This window comes from Parasteatoda tepidariorum, chromosome 11 (assembly GCF_982258835.1).
Source record: "Parasteatoda tepidariorum strain Cologne lab strain chromosome 11, Ptep-v5.0, whole genome shotgun sequence".
NCBI classification, from domain to species: Eukaryota; Metazoa; Arthropoda; class Arachnida; order Araneae; family Theridiidae; genus Parasteatoda; species Parasteatoda tepidariorum.
Window position 1 is genome coordinate 3,429,854 of NC_141765.1, and position 19,886 is coordinate 3,449,739.

General features: G+C 31.8%; 2 protein-coding genes across 2 annotated transcripts; both read left to right on the forward strand.

Annotated features, from left to right (window-relative positions):
* The first annotated feature begins 15,187 nt into the window (after positions 1 to 15,187).
* Positions 15,188 to 15,877, forward strand: LOC107442470 (uncharacterized). Its single transcript, XM_016056046.3, has one exon. It carries the CDS (start codon positions 15,188 to 15,190, stop codon positions 15,875 to 15,877), a length of 690 nt encoding a protein of 229 aa, XP_015911532.3.
* A 769-nt stretch (positions 15,878 to 16,646) lies between these two features.
* Positions 16,647 to 17,576, forward strand: LOC107442469 (52 kDa repressor of the inhibitor of the protein kinase-like). Its single transcript, XM_016056044.3, has one exon. It carries the CDS (start codon positions 16,647 to 16,649, stop codon positions 17,574 to 17,576), a length of 930 nt encoding a protein of 309 aa, XP_015911530.3.
* Positions 17,577 to 19,886: the final 2,310 nt, after the last annotated feature.

The following is a 19,886-nucleotide window of genomic DNA, read 5'->3' on the forward strand; positions in this document are numbered from 1 at the left end:
TTGAATGTCACACTACATCATCTCAATGAATTATTATAAAAAAGCTAAAGTATTCTACAGAAAAGGATAATTTTTTTAAAATTGCTGAGTTCTTTTTGTTAATATTGATTTTTTCCTTTGTTCTCTATTATTACTTACAAAAAAATAAATATATGATCTTTCTTTCAAAAATCAATTTTACATCATGAACAGTAACAATCTTAACTATATACGCATATTGATATCATTATAAGTTTTCAAAAATCCTCGAAACGTAAATATTCAACAAGTAATTTAAAGTTATACAAAATTTAACTAGTAAAATTTCAAAAATAAAGTTTGCTATTTTTAACAAAAAGTAAAAATATTTTCCTAAGAGAGAAAGTTTTTTTTGCAAAAACATAAATATTTTCTTAAAATTTAGAAAATTTTTAACAAAAAGTAAAAATATTTTTATAAAAGAGAAAATTTTTGGTAAAAACATAAATATTTTCTTGAAAGTAGCAAATTTTTAACAAAAAAGTGAAAATATTCTTATGAAAGAGAAAATTTTTTGTAAAAACATAAATATTTTCTTAAAAGATAGAAAATTTTTAACAAAAAGTAGAAATATTTTTATGAAAGAGAAATTTTTTGTAAAAACATAAATATTTTCATAAAAGATAGAAAATTTTTAACAGAAAGTAAAAATATTTTCTTAAAAGAGAAAATTTTTTGTAAAAAAATAAATATGTTCTTAAAAGATGGAAAATTTTGCTAAAAAGTTTGAAACATGCTTACAAAAATAAAAATATTTTCCGAAAAAAAAATTTTTTTTTAGTCGAAAAGAAATAAAAATGTTACCATATTCAATATAGGTACAATTATATGTATTCCTGTTGTAATATCCGGGAGGCTTCCATTACATCCTGGGACTCATTGGTGAATGTTATTTGTGAATGATCAATGACTGAGTTTTAAGAGTCACATAGGAAGCCTCCCGGATATTACAACAGGAATACATATAATTGTACCTATATTGAATATTGTAACATTTTTATTTCTTTTCGACTAAAAAAAAATTTTTTTTTTCAGAAAATATTTTTATTTCTGTAAGCATGTTTCAAACTTTTTAACAATATGTTCTATCTTTTAAGAAAATATTTATGTTTTTACAAAAAAATTATCTCTCTTAAGAAAATATTTTTACTTTTTGTTAAAAATTTTCTATATTTTAAGAAAATATTAATGTTTTTACAATAAAATTTTTCTTTCAAGAAAATATTTTTACTTTTTGCTAAAAATTTTCTATCTTTTAAGAAAATATTTATGCTTTTACATAAAATTTTATCTTTTATAAAAATATATTTACTTTTTGTTGAAAATTTTCTACTTTTTAAGAAAATATTTATGTTTTTACTAAAAAATTTCTCTTTTAAGAAAATATTTTTACTTTTTGTTAAAAATTTGCCAGTTTTATAAAAATAATTCGAAACTTTTTAATAAAATTTTCTATTTTATCAGAAAATATACATGTCTTAACAAAAAAAGTTTCTCTTTTAGGAAAATTTTTTTACTGTTTGTTAAAAATTTGCTAGTTTTGTAAAAATAATTCAAACTTTTAAACAAAATTTTCTAGTTTTTCGGAAAATATTTTTATTATTGAGAGAAACTTTCTAATATTTCAGAAAACATTTTAATTTTAATAAAAAATGTTTCCATCTTTGAAGAAAATATTTATGGTTTTGCAAAAAATGTTCTCTCTTGAGAAAATAATTTTCCAGTTTTTCAAATAATAATTCATAATATTAATATTTTTCTAGTTTTTCAAAAATATATTTTAAAATCTTGTAATAATTTTCTAGTTTTTCAGAAAATTCTGTGTATTTTTCTAAAACTTTTTGTATTAATTACTAAAGGGTGTAATTTTTCTTGATAGTATAAACTTTTTCACCTGTGAAAATGATCAATAAAGACAAAATATATTTTAATAAAATAAATAACATTTTATTCAAAGTTTCACCAAAACACTTCTGCGAGCATACATCATAGTTTCTTAACAATTTTATTTTTACTATAATTTTTTTTATTTACATCTAAATGCGGTGGTAATTGAATTGAATTTTCTGAGAAATAGTTGTATTCCCATGTTCTATAATAAGTATGAAGCACTATGTTATACTTTATAATATGATCAATTGATAAGGCGTGGATAAACCCCAAACGTCCTGGACAGAAATAATCGTTGTACAATTTTGTGAGAAAATAGATAATATGACTCTCCCAAGTTCTTTAATCAGTATCCGTTAAAGGTTATATACTTTTGAATTTACTCGTATTTTCAAAATAAAGTAAGTTATTTGCATTATTATAATATTAAATAAGAAAAGGAATATGCTTTGAATATAAATGAATTTATAACGGCAAAAATTCCCTTTATATGCTTCTTAGATTTAAATTAATTCATTTGTAATTTTAAGGAAATTTAATATATAATTGATACTATTATGTAAATATGTCGTTATTCATTTTCTAATAGATAATGAAATTAATTAAAATATTTTTTCTTGAGAGTAAAAAATATGCACTTTTATATTTTAATATAATAATTAAATTATATTTGTTGATAAAATTATAAGTTTAAAGATGAAGCACGTTTTTTATTGTATTTAAAAATATGATTGAATAAACACCTTAGATATATTGTTATATATTAGTTTTTAATTAGATAATATTTTTTTTTATTAATGATTTTGTAGAAAATTAATAAAATTTATATTTCCTAAATATCTATATTACTGCGTGTTGGAGCTCTTGCAAAATAACAAAACTAAAAATTAGATGAAACCGAAGGCATCTGTCCAGTTTTCAACTAACAACCATTCATTGCTAATATCATATTCATTTTTTCCTCATTAGTGTGATTGCGTAATAGATTAATTATATCATAGATTAATTAATTATGTTATAATTTATGCATTAAATAAATTAATTCATAGATAAAATTAGTTACGTAATAGTTTCCTTCATTAAAAGCAGATGACATTATACTATACGAATTCTCACATGAATAACGAATTCTCGTGTCTACTATTTATGTTAGTATTTTTCAAAATTATGAAGCATTTAACGAAGCCAGGTCCCCGACTCGTCGTAGCACTAAGTGTAGGAGGTTTTCGTGGTTTTCCTCCTCATATGACATAGGTACTTACAAAGTCCTCTTCGAAGACATATATTGTCTCAAGATCTAGAAGTTCCCTTGTCTTCTGGGTTTAAAAATGACAAGACTACATTGATAGCCGTAAATACAAACGACGGTGATAAATATCTAATCTCATAAAATAACATTCATTGATTTAAAATCAATTTGCCTTTAATTCTAATACTTTTAATATTCGCAGTAGACATACTTAATAAATACAATTTTTATTTTAATATTAAATCAATTTATTTAAAATGTATTAATTAATTTTGATTAGGATGATAATAATAATTACAGTCATTTATATCAACTGTATTTATGTTAAAAAATAACTAAAATGAAGAGTTATTAATATATTCTCTTTGAGTATAGATGGAGCCATTAGAGTAAAAGCATGTGCAAGGTATCATTTATTTATTATGTAATAAAAATATGACGTCATTACTTCATAATATACGATTTCTCCCAAAACTCGTCAAACTTTAACACGTGTATGGTCAGTACCGTTGCCACCCAAGGAAAGTTATAATAGCATTAAGAGGGGCAGAAATAATTATTTAATAACTGCCAAAGATTAAGTGAAAATATATCGATGAAACTATAAGATGATATTGATATCAAATCCTTTTCATTTATACACGTGTTCAGAAAGCAGAAGTTTAACTTATTTACACATATCTTAGCAAGCATTCGTAGGTCCGTGGTTATGATATCCAACTACAGACCCACGAAGGCTTTTCGATTGGCGTGAGTTTGATCCTCAGCCTTAATTATATTTAATAAATAATAATAAAACAAATTTAAATATTAAAATAGATTTAAAGTTATTTTATTTCAAACATTCCCACATAGATGGCGCCACTGGAGTAAAAGCATGATATCATTTACTTATTTATGTAATAGAATATGACGTCATTACTTCATAATACACAATTTCTCACCCAAATAACAAAGTTTATAAGTATTGCCATCCTTAAAAACTAATATTAAAAATAATAAGCGTTGCCACCGGCAAAAATTAGTAAATGAAAATAATATTTAAAAAACGAAACTAAATTAAAAACAAAAACCGAAACTAACTCTGCAGGCGGGCGAAAATAAGCACATGGGCAGAAATAAGCAACTTCCGGTTTGTAGGCGGTCTGAAATAGGCAACTTCCTGTTTACGGCGTATTTTCGTTTTCCACCCGGTCAGAAATAAGCACCCCTTGACATTCCATGATGACGTCACTTCCGTCCCGTCTAGGGCGAGGCCTACTAGTATGATCTATCTGATTTAGTGCCAGGCCAATCAAACTTGTGTATAAATTTATGCGGAAATAAAGTTCCACCAATAATTAGACCAGTTGCAGATGCAAAATCTGCTAGTCTTGCCCCATTATCGTTGAAGTCAGTATGGAGGTTATGGTTTCCCATAAACTGACTAAAAATAAATCTTTGCCAACCTTAGCGTTAAGGCCTCCAATTATTAATTTAATAAATTTAATGTCATTTGCTGGACATCTAAAGAAAACATCTTTCGTCATTTCATAAAATATATCCTTCTCAACTTCAGGCTTCTCCTCCGTAGGTGCATGAGCACATATAATGCTAATGCTCTGGAGTTCACCCCTTAATTTTAGTTTACATATTCGTTCATTCACAGGTCCACGACTCTCTCTTATCCACTTGGACACAACGAAACCAGTGCCATTGATATTGTGAGTCATGACAGCTGTTATAAAGGCTATATTTCTTCCCCTGTAGAATATCACTTCCCAACCATCTTTCCTCCTGAACTGCCAACAAGTCTATGTTATAGGAGGTAAACACTTCTATTAAGTTCTTCAATGCCCCTATATAGGGTACGCAAATTCCATATCCCTATTCTCGGGTCCTTATTCGTTCCAAGTCGTTTACTGTCCGGGTATTGAGACTTCTGAACTGGAATTGTTTTCTGGGGTGAGGTAGATAGTTCGCCTCAACCCCAACCTGGAGGGCCAGTCCCCTGATATAATCCCCAGGGACAGAGGCATCTTTCAATTAAAATATTATATTTTCCATGGTAATAGTGGAAATTATTCGTACATTGTTGTTGTATCTCTACACAGGGATACATATGATCAAACAAAGAAAAATATCTTGCTTTAATAGGGAGCATTTAAAAAAAAAACGATTATTACCATGTACATAACTTCAAAAACTAATTATATTAACGAAATAAAATATTAAGCTTCTCTTTACAGAGACGAAAGCAGTTTCCACTTAGTCACCTATTTATAATTTTTTAACACTATCAACGTTTGGAAAGAGGGGCCTTCGAACATTTAAACCCACCGTTCTAACGCCAAGAAGTTCAAATTTTCAGAAAATGCATAGTAGCTAACGAACACTACTCAACGTACCAATATTTTTATTTAACCATTATTTTTGTTTATATTATTATCATTCATTATATTTTATTTAATAACCATCGTTGAACAGTCAACCATCGCCGGCGGTGATTGAACCCACGAACTCTTGGACATGGGCCCAGTGCCCTAGCAACCAGGATATCCCAGCCTAGTCCTTGTGATATATAACCGTCGTTGAACAGCCGACCCAATTTTATGGGTTTACGACTGCTAATGCTCAACTCCGTAGCCTTGTAATTTTGAACCCAATCCAGAAGACAAGGGAACTCTTGGATCGAGTATTGGGATATTGCCTTCATGGAGAACATTTTTGATGGAGCTAATCCGCCTTTGCGTTGCATGGAGAGGAAGACCACTAAAACCTCCCATGGTTAGCCTGACGGCAAGGGGACTCTAACCCATGATCCGTCTACCACTGAGGATATTTAACATCAGCACTGTGGTCGGTGAAAACTGGATGCGGAATTCGTATCGACCAGCCATCGCCGGAATCGATCCCCGGTTCACCTCATTGGGAGGCGAACGCTCTATCCCCTGAGTCATCCCGGCTCAACTCCATTGCCTTCTTATTTTGAACCCAATCCAGAAAACAAAGGAGCTGCTGGATTAAGTATTTGGAAAAATTCGCCCTCATTTGTGTTACATGGAGAGGGAAACCACGAAAGCATCCTGATGGCAAGAGGACTAGCCCATGATCACTGAGGACGTCCCGACCCAAGTGATTAATGAAAAGAACCATATAAATACAAACTATACTTGAGCGAAACAGCATAAGCTTAATATTTACCATCTTTGCTGAAGAAATAATTTCAAATTTTTCTAGTTTTACACAAACTAAAATAAGAAATAAATTGAATCAAATTTCCTTTTTACTCTTCACCGCCATTATTTTAGGCAATAAATAGCAGGTTAAAGAGGAAGCTCGCTATTAGAAAGGGAGAGCACTCAATTAACACAATGTCATGACATAGCGAAACAAATGGAGTTCTGTCACTTGTGAAATCTTGTCCAGTGGGAAATAATTTAATCTAGGTGTTAATGAGGGAGTTACTCGGTTTGATTTGGATTTATAAACGTTAGATGCAGCAGCTAAGTTCTATCAATAGTAATTGAACCCTTTCAACGACTTATTGGAAGTTTAATAACCATAGTATGTATTAAAATTAACTACAATAAGTAAGGCTAGTTATGACAGAAGGCATAATAGAAAATGTTGTGCTATTTTTATAACTGTTACTCATGACTCTTAGATCAAGTTTATCCAGCACGATTATTTTGAAAATGGCGATATAGAGAAGTTTGGGGAAAAGCATTTTTTTTAATATTTAAAAGCTTACTGCATTACTTGGGCTCATTAAAATTTGCAAAAACTGAGAATAATAATTTTAATAATTTTCAACTAGGTGGAAAAATGTCGCCAAAGTGGCAATTTTTAAGAAAGTTTAATGACTTTTAAAATATTTAAGTTATTCATTTGTTCTACAACCCAGATAATTCTTCAATGCAAGATATAGTTTAAAATTGCTTCAAGCACTTAGACTTTTTCTTGGCGGCAGAGCTTCGAAAAACAGCGAGTTCTTCGAAGCCAAGTTGCAGTTTGTATCATTTTGCCGATTCAACATTGCATCCTGTTATTGTAAGTTTGCCCTCGTTCAAAGCCTTTTGGTCAAGCCTTAGGGTAGCGATAATGTTATATTATGTAACCGCCACTGTATCAGTTAAAATCCTCTCAAAAATCATCTAACTGCTATAAACACTGCCATGCTGTAAAACACACAAAAAGCATAAATGTTTAAAAAGTAATGAATCTTTTTTAAAAAATACCTACAAAAAAAAAATCATAGAAATCAAGGAATAATCTTCAACATTTTCCTTCCAAACAGTTCAAATCATCATTTCAAATGTTAAAAGATTTGTTCAGGACCACTTAGCACTTTCACAAAACTATCGCTTTCTTTCATATTGACATTATGTGCCATTTTCATTTTGAGAATAGAAAACAATGGCGCAGAAAAATTTAACCTAGTCATAAATTAATGTTAGAAACTCACGTCAGAAAAAAAGGAGCATATCATTTAAAGAATATAAAAAAAGCATTTAGAAGAATATTAGAAGCATATAATAACTGTTATTTCATTAGTTATGCAATATGAATAGTTGTGCTATAAGGATAATCATATTTTCATTATTTTTAAATCTCGAACAACAATTTTAATTTATTTCTATTTGCTTCCGTTCTGTTAAGTATTGTACGAATTCTTGTTAATATTCCCTCTGTGCTACGTGCATATTTGATTTACAAACTAATTTTAAGAATTAGTGCATTTATGCATTCTAAATTAATGATTCTTACTTTATATTGTAAAAATAACTTTACTGACTGTTATGTGTATTTTATCTTACTGCAATTATAAATTTTAGTGTTACTAAATACTTTACACCAAGTATTGCAAAAGAACATTGGTGTACTTCAGCGGTTCTCAACCTTTCAGTATTCGCGGCCCAGTTTTCAATCATAATTTTCATCGCGCCCCCCACTTACAGTAAAATGTATACACCAATAATGTATATTGAGTATTTTGAATTCTGTCTTTAAAATATTTTTAACTAACTGGCAAAACAAAAGTAAAGTAAAAGCCAGCAGCAATTGAGATTGCAGAAACTATGTTTGGAGTTAATTTTTCAAAAGAATTACCGTTCTCTTTCAAACGATACTGTTGCTCCTCGAATTGGTGACACAGCTGAAAATGTAGTGTCAGCTTTTCTCGATGTTGCGTGACAAAATGTTTTCAATACAGTTTGATGAAGCATAATAAAGATGCTCATTTAATTGTCTATGTTTGATTTTGTGATAATATGTCAGTAGTAAAACTACTTTTCTGCAAATCAATAGAACTCAAAACAACAGCGCTAGCATTATTTGCTATTTCAAATGAAGTTATGAATGAGGCAAGCATAGAATGCAAACATTGCATCGGAATATGCACCGATGGTGCTCGTTCAATATCCGGAAGGTTCGAAAGTATACAAGCACTAGTAAACTTGTAAAAAATCGCCTCCATGCGTCTGGACACATTGCATGATCCACAGAGAAGCTTTGGCTTCAAAAGAAATGCGTCCCTGGTTTTAATATTGTATTAACTATGGTTGTAACAATTGAAAATTATATAAAAATGAGAACCCTGAGATAAAGAATCTTTTCCGCTCTTTGGGCCCAAGGAAGTCACTAAAATTTTTTAATTTCTTTTTTAAATTTAGTATGCCTTGATTAAGTAAGGTGGGTAAGCCAAAGGTGGTCAGTGCTCCTAACGTAGCCCACCCCCCAAAGTAAAATTAAATTTATTTTGAATCATAAGACGTCCCTGCTGCATTGTAAATCTTGTATCTGAGGTGCACGAGGCTGAATTATTTCCTTGAATGGCCTCCACTCTATGAAGTGATTTAATTTTTTGCAGTTGTTCTAATTTTCGGGTGAGAAGATATTGTAATTTATATGTGTTCAAATTCTTAGAACTTTGAAAGTTTATTTCTTTTTCTTTAACCACATTACTTTAATTCTAATTAATGTATCAGATTAATAGTTTTAAGTCGTGCAAATGGTGACCATATGCATGTTCCCAAGGTGGCCCGACACCGGTGCCATCTTGGGGACACAGGGGCCACCTTCGGAAACAAACGTGAAATCTATAAAATAGTTCATTATAAATCATTACGTAGCATATTATTTCTCAAAGAGGAATGATTGATTTGAATGCCAATTGATTTATTTCATTTTAAGCAAATATGGAACTTTGGTATTTTTTAAACTTTTATAATATTTTGACGTTCTCTGCATTTTAGCAGAAATTGCGATATTTTGTTACAAGCTTTTTGTATTGTTTGCATTTCAAAGTAATTTTTCAGGTATTTTTTTTATTTTTCTGGTAATTATGAGTGTTTTTGTGGTCGATTCTGGTATTTTCTTGTAAATATGGGTATTTTTATACTAGTTATGGGTTAGGTTAGTTAACTCTAGTATGGTTATTTAATTCTTGTTAGTTAATCCTTTTGAAAAAATTAACTCAGTAATAAAGATTGAAAGAATCGCTAGTGACTTCTCACAAGAGCTATCAATGTAAAATCAACACTCTGAAGAAACAAATATCTTTTTCAAAATCGGGAGACTTGTTCCTACCAACAAGACACTTTGAAGTGCCTTTTTAAAAGACGTTTGCCAGTCTAAATGTTTTTTCTAAGGATAATTTGAGTAAGTGAAAAAGTGATTTCAATATATGGCTCACCTTTGGAACCTGTGGGAAACTTTAGGCGCAGAAGCTACAATTTTGAAATTGTACTATAAAATAAATGAAATTTTATTTTACAATTAAAAGTATACGTGATATATATTAGAGATAGGTGTAAGATGTTACAAAAAAAATTTCAGCCACACAGACTTAACCAGAAAATTAGGAAAAATCCTCAAAGCAAAACCATTTTTGGCTCCCTACCTTAAGTTTTGATTCAATAAGTTATTTCAATTTAATAAGTTATTAAATATGTCGAAATGTATTTTGTTTTCTATGTGTTTGTGCACTTTCCTTTCATACAGTTAATCAATTTTTTTAAAATAATATTTTCTCTTGAATATTCTCGCGCCACCCCTCTAGTGTGCTCGCGCCCCCCTAGGGGGGCGCGCCCCACAGGTTGAGAATCACTGGTGTACTTGATCCAAGAGTTTTCACTACACCAATTTAGTGTAAAGTTTTCACAGCTCATTATTATATCTATGCACCAATCTTATTCTCTGCAATTCTTATTAAAACTTTTCTCTTAGCGATTTTTATCATAGCTCAGATTCTGAACCATATATGAGAACAGGTCTAATGGCACCTTTTTTCTTTTCTTTTTTACTCATTTTGTTTGTAGAAACAATGCGTCGTTTTGTGACTGTTCACGCTGCAGTCAAGATAGTTGGAGCCATCTACAAATTTGAGATAATCAATTTGTAACCTCAACATCTAGAATATTTAAACCTCTTGGAACATGAACCAGAGGTAGGTTCAGACTAAGGTGGGTTGACAACACTAAAGAAAACCACCGAGAGTGAGCAACTGGAATACCTTGACGACAGCTAAATGGATCCTAAAGAACAAAGGGATGTCGAATCAAAGAGGATTTTAAATAACTCATGAAGAGATGAAGGGTGACATTTTGGTAATAATGGCGATTCATTGTTCTTCCCTAGCAACAATTTTATCTTAACACACTCCAGTTTGGCTCAAAATCGGCTTAATATTTGTCCTATGTGAACATACACCAGAGGATCAATATTTAGATGTCCAGGTTTTTTAATATTGGTCCGATATAGGGCCAATATTGGCCTTTATGGGGCCAATATAGAGCTTATATTGGCTGAAAAGTTAATATAAAATATCGGGTCAATCGGACAGTTCTACATGGGACCAATACCGGAAAAATGAAGACCCTTTGAACCCCTATTGAGCCAAGATTCATCCAATGAAGGTCCAAGTTATTTTGCTGCTAGAGTTATTTTAGTCTAGTGTTATTTAATTATACAGCATTCATTTATTTCAAAAATCTATTAATTCCGTAGATGTTATAGATTCCGTAGATGCATGTCATGTTATCGGATATCACATAGAAAATACTCTGCTCTTGCTGATTGTAACACTACGTTTAGTTTTATTTCTTTTCTTACATGTAGTTAAGCTCTAGTGCTTAAGTAAACTAGTTTAATGGTATAATATGTTAAAGAATATGTTAAAATCTAGCAATTTTTTTTATACACGCTTAAATAAATTAATTTCCATTTAGGTAAAACATTTTTAAAAAAAACAACAACAAAACATGTGTTAAATAACATGACATAAGCTTTACAGCTCTTTCGTTTTATAAGCAATACGATGTTTTAATCAATCTGATATATTCACTTAATTCGGAACTATGCGAAGCCACTTAAGTTTTCACTCCAAGTACATTGTAAAGCCGACTTAGTGGCGCCTTGTCTTTAAAATGACTTTCTCCCTGTCATACTTGTTTATTCACTTACTGAAACTAGTCTGTATCGGACCGTTACGTGTTTTTAAATATCAATTCATCATAAGTAACAATTTGTCGTTTCAATAATTTTGTCTATTATCTTTTTTTTAAATTTACAAATACATCCTGCGCTGATATACAATACTGTAAACTAGTTTGATGCACTTTTAAAAGAGACAAGCAAATGACTATTAAGTTTATTCATTTTATTATCTTTATATTATCTTTGTTTAAGAGCATTTACCGAATTCGATAATCTCCTTTTTATGCAAATTCTTTATTGCTTATAAAAATTGTATATTTGCTTGTGAAAACAAATTGATCATATTTTAACTTAAATTTTTATAGATATTATTTGTGTCGTATGAGAGTTTATACCGCATTCGATTATCTTCTTATGTTTATGCATTTTCACAACTGCTTATGAAAACTGCATATTACATATGAGATTTTATACTTATTAGCTATAGTTTTGAATAGCAAGAAATAGCCCCATTCACATAACTATTAAGATAATTTTACACAATACAATAAATAATTCAGGAGTCTTATTATCTTTGCGGAAACCGTGAAATCTATACAAAAAAACTATTTAACTATGTGTTACGACTAAAAAATCAAAATTTGTGCATTTTTGAATAAATTAAGAAAAAAATTTCTCGGGACTCGGATACGAAAAAAAAAACGCTTTGAAAATTTTTTTATTCAGAGTCTGTCCGCTAGAAAGCAGTAGAATCCACTACCCGGTGTTTTTCTACTCTTCTCTATAGTCTTTATATAAAGAACTCATCATATAAGAACTCCGCGCAATTCATCTGGAGTAGTGACTATGGTTACTTAAATATTTCAATGTTGGGTCAGTATTTAGGACAGGTTCTGGCTGGAGTCGGTGAGAGAAAGGAAATCCAGAGAGACGGAGAAATAGAGAGAGAAACTTCCTTCTTTGAAATGTGCCATTTCTCAAGTCTATAGCAGCAAACGGCCATAGCAGCTTTGTGGCTAGGGAGCTCTTTTGATAGAAAAATTACACTTTCTTGCTATCACAGGAACTAGGCTGGGATAGCCTGGTTGGGAGGGCACTGGGCTCATGTCCAAGAGCTCGTGGGTTCGATCGCAGCTGGCCGAAGACTCCCCGTGTAGTAAATGGTGACTGATGCACGTTGAATCTGTCGAGACTCAAATTCCTCCATGTTCCCATAAAAAATCAGTACCCCTGGGGGTACTGATCATTCAGTTTCCTTGTCTTCTGAATTGGTTCAAAATTACAAGACTACGGAGTGAGTTGAGCATAAGTAGTAGTATGGGTCGGCTGGTCAACGATGGATAAAATAAAATAAAAAATATCACAAGGACTGTAGCCCGGTGGGGGTCATTGTTGGTTGAGGAATTCAATTTCTAGGTACAAGTCTTCATCTGGAGAATGTCACAAGGACTCAAAAATTAGACTCTGATAATCACTGTGGCTACGAATATAAACTCATATACATCACTATTTGCTAATAAGTAAAATAAGCTATTTGCTAATGATCTCATACAGCTGGTGAGATGGTTATGTCCTATCTAGATATGGCGATAATAACCTAGTCAAAAAAAGTAACTGTTCTCAAGCCTGAGAGCAAAAAGGAAAAGCAGGCGTTGTAATTTATGGTTAGATGATAGGGAAAAGTGGCTTAGCTGTGGTAGTGAATAGAGATGAATAAATGAAGAGTACTGGCATCTGACAGATCGAGAAAGAATAAGATGCTTTAGACAGCTAAGGCCGGTAACCAGCTGCAGTGCTGATAGAAGAAGAGTTCTATAGTACACCATTTTTTCCAACTAAAAGTGTTTTAATGTTTGTTTCAATTTCCTCTTTCAAAATAAATCGAATTTTATCCACCTTTAAAGAAAAATATTTCCTACAAGTAATAGCATGGATATTTTTTTTTCATTTTAGACTAGTTGTATTCTTTTAGACCAGTTACATTGTTACAGATCAGTTATTCAGAAGAAGAAAATGCTAAAACGTTAGAACAGTATGTGAGATCTCATATTGACTAATATTATAGTGATAACTTTTTATATAGTTGATAGATGAAATTAATAATTGCAAATTATATAAAAGATGAGTTTATAATATTCAAATTTGACTATAAAAAAGGAACCTTTCAGATTTTCTCAGACATCTATAGTTTTCTAAAAATGTATGGTTTGATTTTATAAGCTTTAATTACGTAAATAGCCGGTGGATAATTCAAAGAGGACACTCATTTTAATATAAATATATTTTCATTTGAATATATTACATTTTTGTTGCATAAAACTATGTTTGATTCAATAAGATTATAAATAAATCAATGAATGTGATCCCCCATATTTCCATAGTTGGAAAAAATATATAAATTTCATTGTTGGTTAAAAAAATTTTAAAAATGAGTCTGCAAATTTTAATTATATCCAGCTGCTTTCATTTTGTTTTGCAAACCGCGGAAAGGCACAATGTTCAAAATAATAAAAAGTAAAAATACTTAAGTAGTCGCTTTGATCTTACAATCGGATTTTCATGAACTAACATGTAGCATATTGGAGCTATAGATAGGCCATAAATAAGCTAAGATATTGGGGTAGATGATATTTTAAGTAACAAAATAGGATACAAAAAAATACTTTGTCTGAATAAATCTTTTTAGATGATCCTCAAAATATGGGAGATAGTCTCAAATCTGGGAAATGTGATCCCAATAGCTATGTGACAGACCCGTAGCCAGGGGGGGACCGTCGGGACAAATCCCCCCCCCCGAAATTCTTGGATTCAAACTTTTTAGTCTTTCTTTGAGCCTCTCAGCAAAAACTTTGAAAAAGCATATTAACCAATGTGGTGGTAATGCAATGTACATCAGTCCATCCATTCAAAATTAATTAATTGAGATTTGTGGTAGCATTATCCAAGCGACAATTGTTGATAGAATTAATAAAGCAAGCTTTTTTGCTATTCTTGCAGACGAAACAATGGACATAACTCAAACTGAGCAGTTGACACTTTGTGCAAGATACATCGATGTGAGAGGTGATGTGCCAATTGTCAGAGAAAACTTTCTCCAATTCGTTCCAATTTTCGACTCATCTGGACGCGGAATAGCTGGTGTTATTTTAAAATCATTAAGAAATTTAGGAGTTAATGTTTCAAAAATCAGAAGATCAAAGAGATCTCGGCTGCAGAGTTGTTACTCATTTAGCACCACCCCGGAGGCACGTGCAGCTTCAGGGATGCTACGGACGCGAGTAACTTTGCCTCCCTTGATTGCCATTGATACTTCTTAAACGCCTCGCAGGAGTTAGGTGGGGCTGTGCTACCACAACTCTACTTGATACCTATAAGACTTTTATAAAACCTGTCATGACTTACTGTAACGCTCCTCTTATTACAGTATCTGAGGGAGGTATAAATAGACTGGAACGACTGCAAAAGAATGCACTTCGTCTTGTCACCGGTGCTGTCAAGACCACACCTATTGACGCACTTCTATTATAAACCAATGAATTCCCTATGCAATATGAAATAAAGAAATCAGCTTTGAAGCTTTATCAGAAACTAATTCGCCTTCCTCATAGCGATATGTTGACCAAATCTGAACCTCGTAGGCTGAAGACTCAGGACGGCTACTTTCAAGCTGTATTAAAAGTGATGGATGAATTTGATATACCTTCCCGGATTGAACCTTTGCTTCCCCCCTTAAATCCTATGGAAGCTAGCAAAATATTATATCACCTGGATCTTGTGAATCATGTCTTAAAAGCCCAGGATTGTGCAGCAGCTTTGTTCAGCGCGGGGATGGAGACTATCCACAATCGTTTTCCTCTTGAAGCATGGTTGCACGTATACACAGATGGCTCAAAGCTTGAGATGGATGGCGTTGCCGGTGCTGGTATTTTATGTGAGCATTTCTCCCGCTATCTTTCATTGGGAACAGCCAAGACCGCTTTTGATGGTGAGGTTGAGGCAATCAAAGTAGCTTTAACTCATTTAAATGCTCGTCCTTCTCTTTTCTATCAAGCTGTCATCTTCTCGGATTCCCAAGCTGAGATTCTGGCCATTTCCAACTACTCTCAAGCCCCTAGCTCTTTGTCCATTGTGAAATGTAGATCTTTAATGACAGAGATAGGTGAAAAACGTAAAACGATTGCCTTACAATGGATCCCATCCCACTGTGGTATCTCTGGCAACGAAAAAGCTGATGCACTGGCCAAAAAAGGTTGCTTTATTAATCAAGCCCCAAATAACTTGGTCCACTTCATTAATGATTAATCATGCAATTAAGACAACACATATATCATTGCTAAAAGAACGATCAAAAGAAAAATCGTGGGGAAATGACATCTTTAATCTCCCCGATTGCCCAAGAAGCAGTGCTGATGTAGCTGCCTTTCGTCTTGCTACCAAGCATGATTGCTTATACGACCATCTTTTCCGTCTTAAAATAGTGGATAATCCTGCCTGCCCCCTCTGCGCAGTGGTACGACGATGAATGCTGGACATCTTCTCAACTGTTCAGTACTCACAAAGAACTGCATCTACTCCCGATACTGGGAGGCCAGAGAACTTTTGTTCAATTTAAGTTCTTGAATTAATTTTTGTGTTTGATGTTTTGCTTTTGTTTTTGCATTTGTATATTTCATCTCTTTCTGTATTTGTATTTTTGCTTTATTTTGATCTCTGTACGGCGTTAGGATAATGTCCGCATCGCCTGCTGCATTGGAAATAAAAAAAAATGTTTCAAAAATTGTCGGACAAGGCTTCGACGGAGCATATCTGCAATGCGAGAGGACTTTAACGGTGTTCAAGCAGCCGTCAAAGAATTACACCCAACAGCTATATATGTGCATTGCTCCTCACACTCTCTGCAGCAATTAGTCACTCTTGTAGTATTCAAGATATTAGAAACTGTGTTGGCACAGTTAAAACAATAACAAAATTCATCAAATCGTCTGCCAAAAGAACAAAAATTTTAGAAGACATCATCAAAACGAGTTTTGAAAAATTCAAAAAAATAAGATCTTTTTGCGAAACATGATGAATGGAAAACCATGATGCAATCATTAGATTTAAAGAGCTTTATCCAGAAATAGTTCAACTTCTCGAAGAAATAAAGGCTTCTGGAAACTGCGATGCTTCCTCTAAAGCGGACAATCCTATTTCTTCTATCACTAAAAGTGAGTTTTACATTACTTTACTTGTTTGTAGCGATATTTTTTCTGTGACTCTCCCACAGAGCAAAGCACTCCAACAAATTCATCTAGATTTGAATGGGGCTTTGATACATGTAAAATCAATAAACAACACAGTTCTAAACAAAAGAAAAAATGCCGAGTTTGAATTTCAAAAGCTATATTCGGAACTCCTTAATACTTTCACAAGTTTGGATCTAGATGTAAAACTTCCTAGATTGGCATCCTATCAAAATCACCCTGGCAATATAAAAAATCAGAACACAGCTCCAGAGCAATACTTCCGTCAAAATATATACATTCTTTTTTTAGATTATTTCGCTGCCCAACTGATTGAAAGATTTTCGAAGCACAAAGATACTCTTGCATATCTCAATAAAGTGTTACCTAAGTATTGTGTGAACGTTTATAATAATTTATGCAATTTCCGAATCTACGAAGATTTCATTGACATCGAAAACCTCATGGGAGAAATGGAAGTATGGGCATCAAAGTGGAACCTGCGTGAACCCCTTAGTAGACCAGATACGGCACTTTCAACAATGGAAGAATGTGACAATATTTTTTTCCCAAACATTTATTGCTTGTTATCAATATTGGCTACGTTGCCAATCACCACAGCAACTGCAGAAAGAACTTTGTCTACTCTTAAACGAGTACAAACAGCAATAGGAAATGCTACTAAAGAAGAAAGGCTAACAGGGCTAACTTTATTAAGCAGAAAGGCTAACAAGGCTGACTTTATCAAGCATATTTCGGGATCTTCCGGTTTGTCCTAAAAAAGTAATCAAAAAATTTTCTTCAAATCCCTGTCGCATGTCTTTGTAAACTTTGTTTACAAATTGATTGCAATTATTATGTAATATTAATTGAAAAATAATTATTATGTAATATTTATTAATTACTAGTTTAACTTTTGCAAACAACGAAATAAACAATATTTGTTACAATGTTTTTCCCTACTTTGCATGTCTGAAACTGTCCTTGCTTCTTACCATACCCCCCCCCCTCCGAAAAAATATCCTAGCTACGGCCTTGCTATGTGATGTGCAAAAATTTTTCTACTGACTTTAAGCCATCCCAGGTTCTTACTGGTCACGGTAATTTTAAAAGTTACTTGTTTAAATTTAATTTGGTTATTGATAATCTTTGCTTATGTGAACAGGACTTTGAAACTGTTGAACATATTATTTTTTATTGTAAGCTTTACTCAAGCCAAAGAGAGAGTTTAAAAAAGGATTTGAGACTTTCTGGAATTTACTGGCCATCTGTTTTATCTTCTTTAGTTATGTGCACTGAATATCTTACTATTTTGTGTACAGTTTAAACTTTTAATTCTTGTTATGTTTCTTTGTTTTTCTTTCTTTTCTTTTGCACTTTGCCCACTTACTTCTGTAAACCTCATGTTATACATTGTGGAGCATGAGGAGTTGTTGAAATAAAATTTAGAAAAAAAAATAAATGGAACTGTCCTTCCTTCTTAAGGTACCTAGCCAAATGCAGTGACCAGCTAGCCTGCCTATATATGAGTTCTCCACAACATCCTTCAGCTAATACCTACATCATTTTAAACTATATTATAAATTACAAAATCAATTTTGAGCAAATTGGTCGAATAGTTACTGTGCAATAACATTTAAAAGAATCGTATTTTTAAATTTCTCTTTACTGGCACTATACAAGGAATTTCATCCATACTATGACTTATAATTGCCATGATGCTAATGTTGCCATAATGTGTATACTTTAAATTGCGATATTTTTTCAAAAATTAATACATTTAATAGAATATTTTTTTAAAAAAAAAATACTTACACGAAGAAACTTATCTTGGAACAGCGATTTTTAATATAGAGAGAAAAAATTTTTTTTAATTCGCCTAATAACTTCTCGAGACATGTTTAGCAGCTTAAACTTTTGCCATGCTTCAGCATGAAAAAATTCAGCATTCAGCATGATTTTTGCATAATTTAGTGAGCCAAATTATAGGAGTCATTTAAAAAATTACTATGAAAATACAAAATTTTTGGACACAAGTCTAAAACTTTGTCCACCAATATCAAACTCATTTGCCTATAGATAGTTTAATAAAAAATTCCTTAAAAAAATATTTAAATTTTCTTTTTAATTTTAATAATGAGAGAAAAATTTGATTTGTAAGGTTTACGAACTTTTACAAAAAGTCCCTATTTGAACGAAAACGGTCGAATGGTTTTTAAGAAAGAAAAATTTACAAATAAATGTTTATTTGAAATTGTATTGCTAATGATGATAAGTTTTTGAAGTATTTATTTTGCGCACATGCATAGAAACTTTAGAGAAATGTTTTTAAAAAATGTAGTCTCATCCCCCTTTAAATTTTAAAGCGACATAACGTTAACGAGTAATAGGAAACTATCTACGAAACTGCAAAACTATTTCCCTAAAAACTTCTTCGTCTGTATAAAAGTGTAAATTTTAACATTTTGAATCTTCTTTTTAAGTACAGCTCCCCACTTCATGAAACTTGAAGTTATATTTAAGAAAATACGAAATATAAATAAATATCCCAGTATAACTACCTAATTAGTTAGCTACCGAATTTAATGCAGAAAAATAATTCTAGAATTGCTTCAGAAAATGGTACTTTCGCGTCTTTCTTTAGTAGCGGAAATCATATAAACGCATTCACAGCAACGTCGTTTACATAAACAAACAAATAAATCCGCTTTAGAAATGCAGAAGAAGAAAGCTATAACGGCTCAATGACTAACTTCATGGAGTTTCCTTGCTCATTTTTATGCAAAAATTCGAAAGAATGTGCAAATGAAAAATAAAGACAAAAATGAAGGAGAAATCATCTGCGTATCTGTTTAAAAGAGGTAAAAGAAAGAAGACATATTTAAGTACAAGTGGCGCCAAAAGTAAGCACACCAGAACAAGTTGAGTTCAGAAGATGGCAAAAGCAAACGGTCTCTTGATTTGAAATTTAAATGCGTTTTTCAAGACTCTTTTAAATAGCAAGCTCATAAGAAAGTTAATATTCTTTTTCCGATTTTGTGGTTATTACGAAACAAGCTTTTCACTTGCAGGAGAAAAAAAAAAGCTAA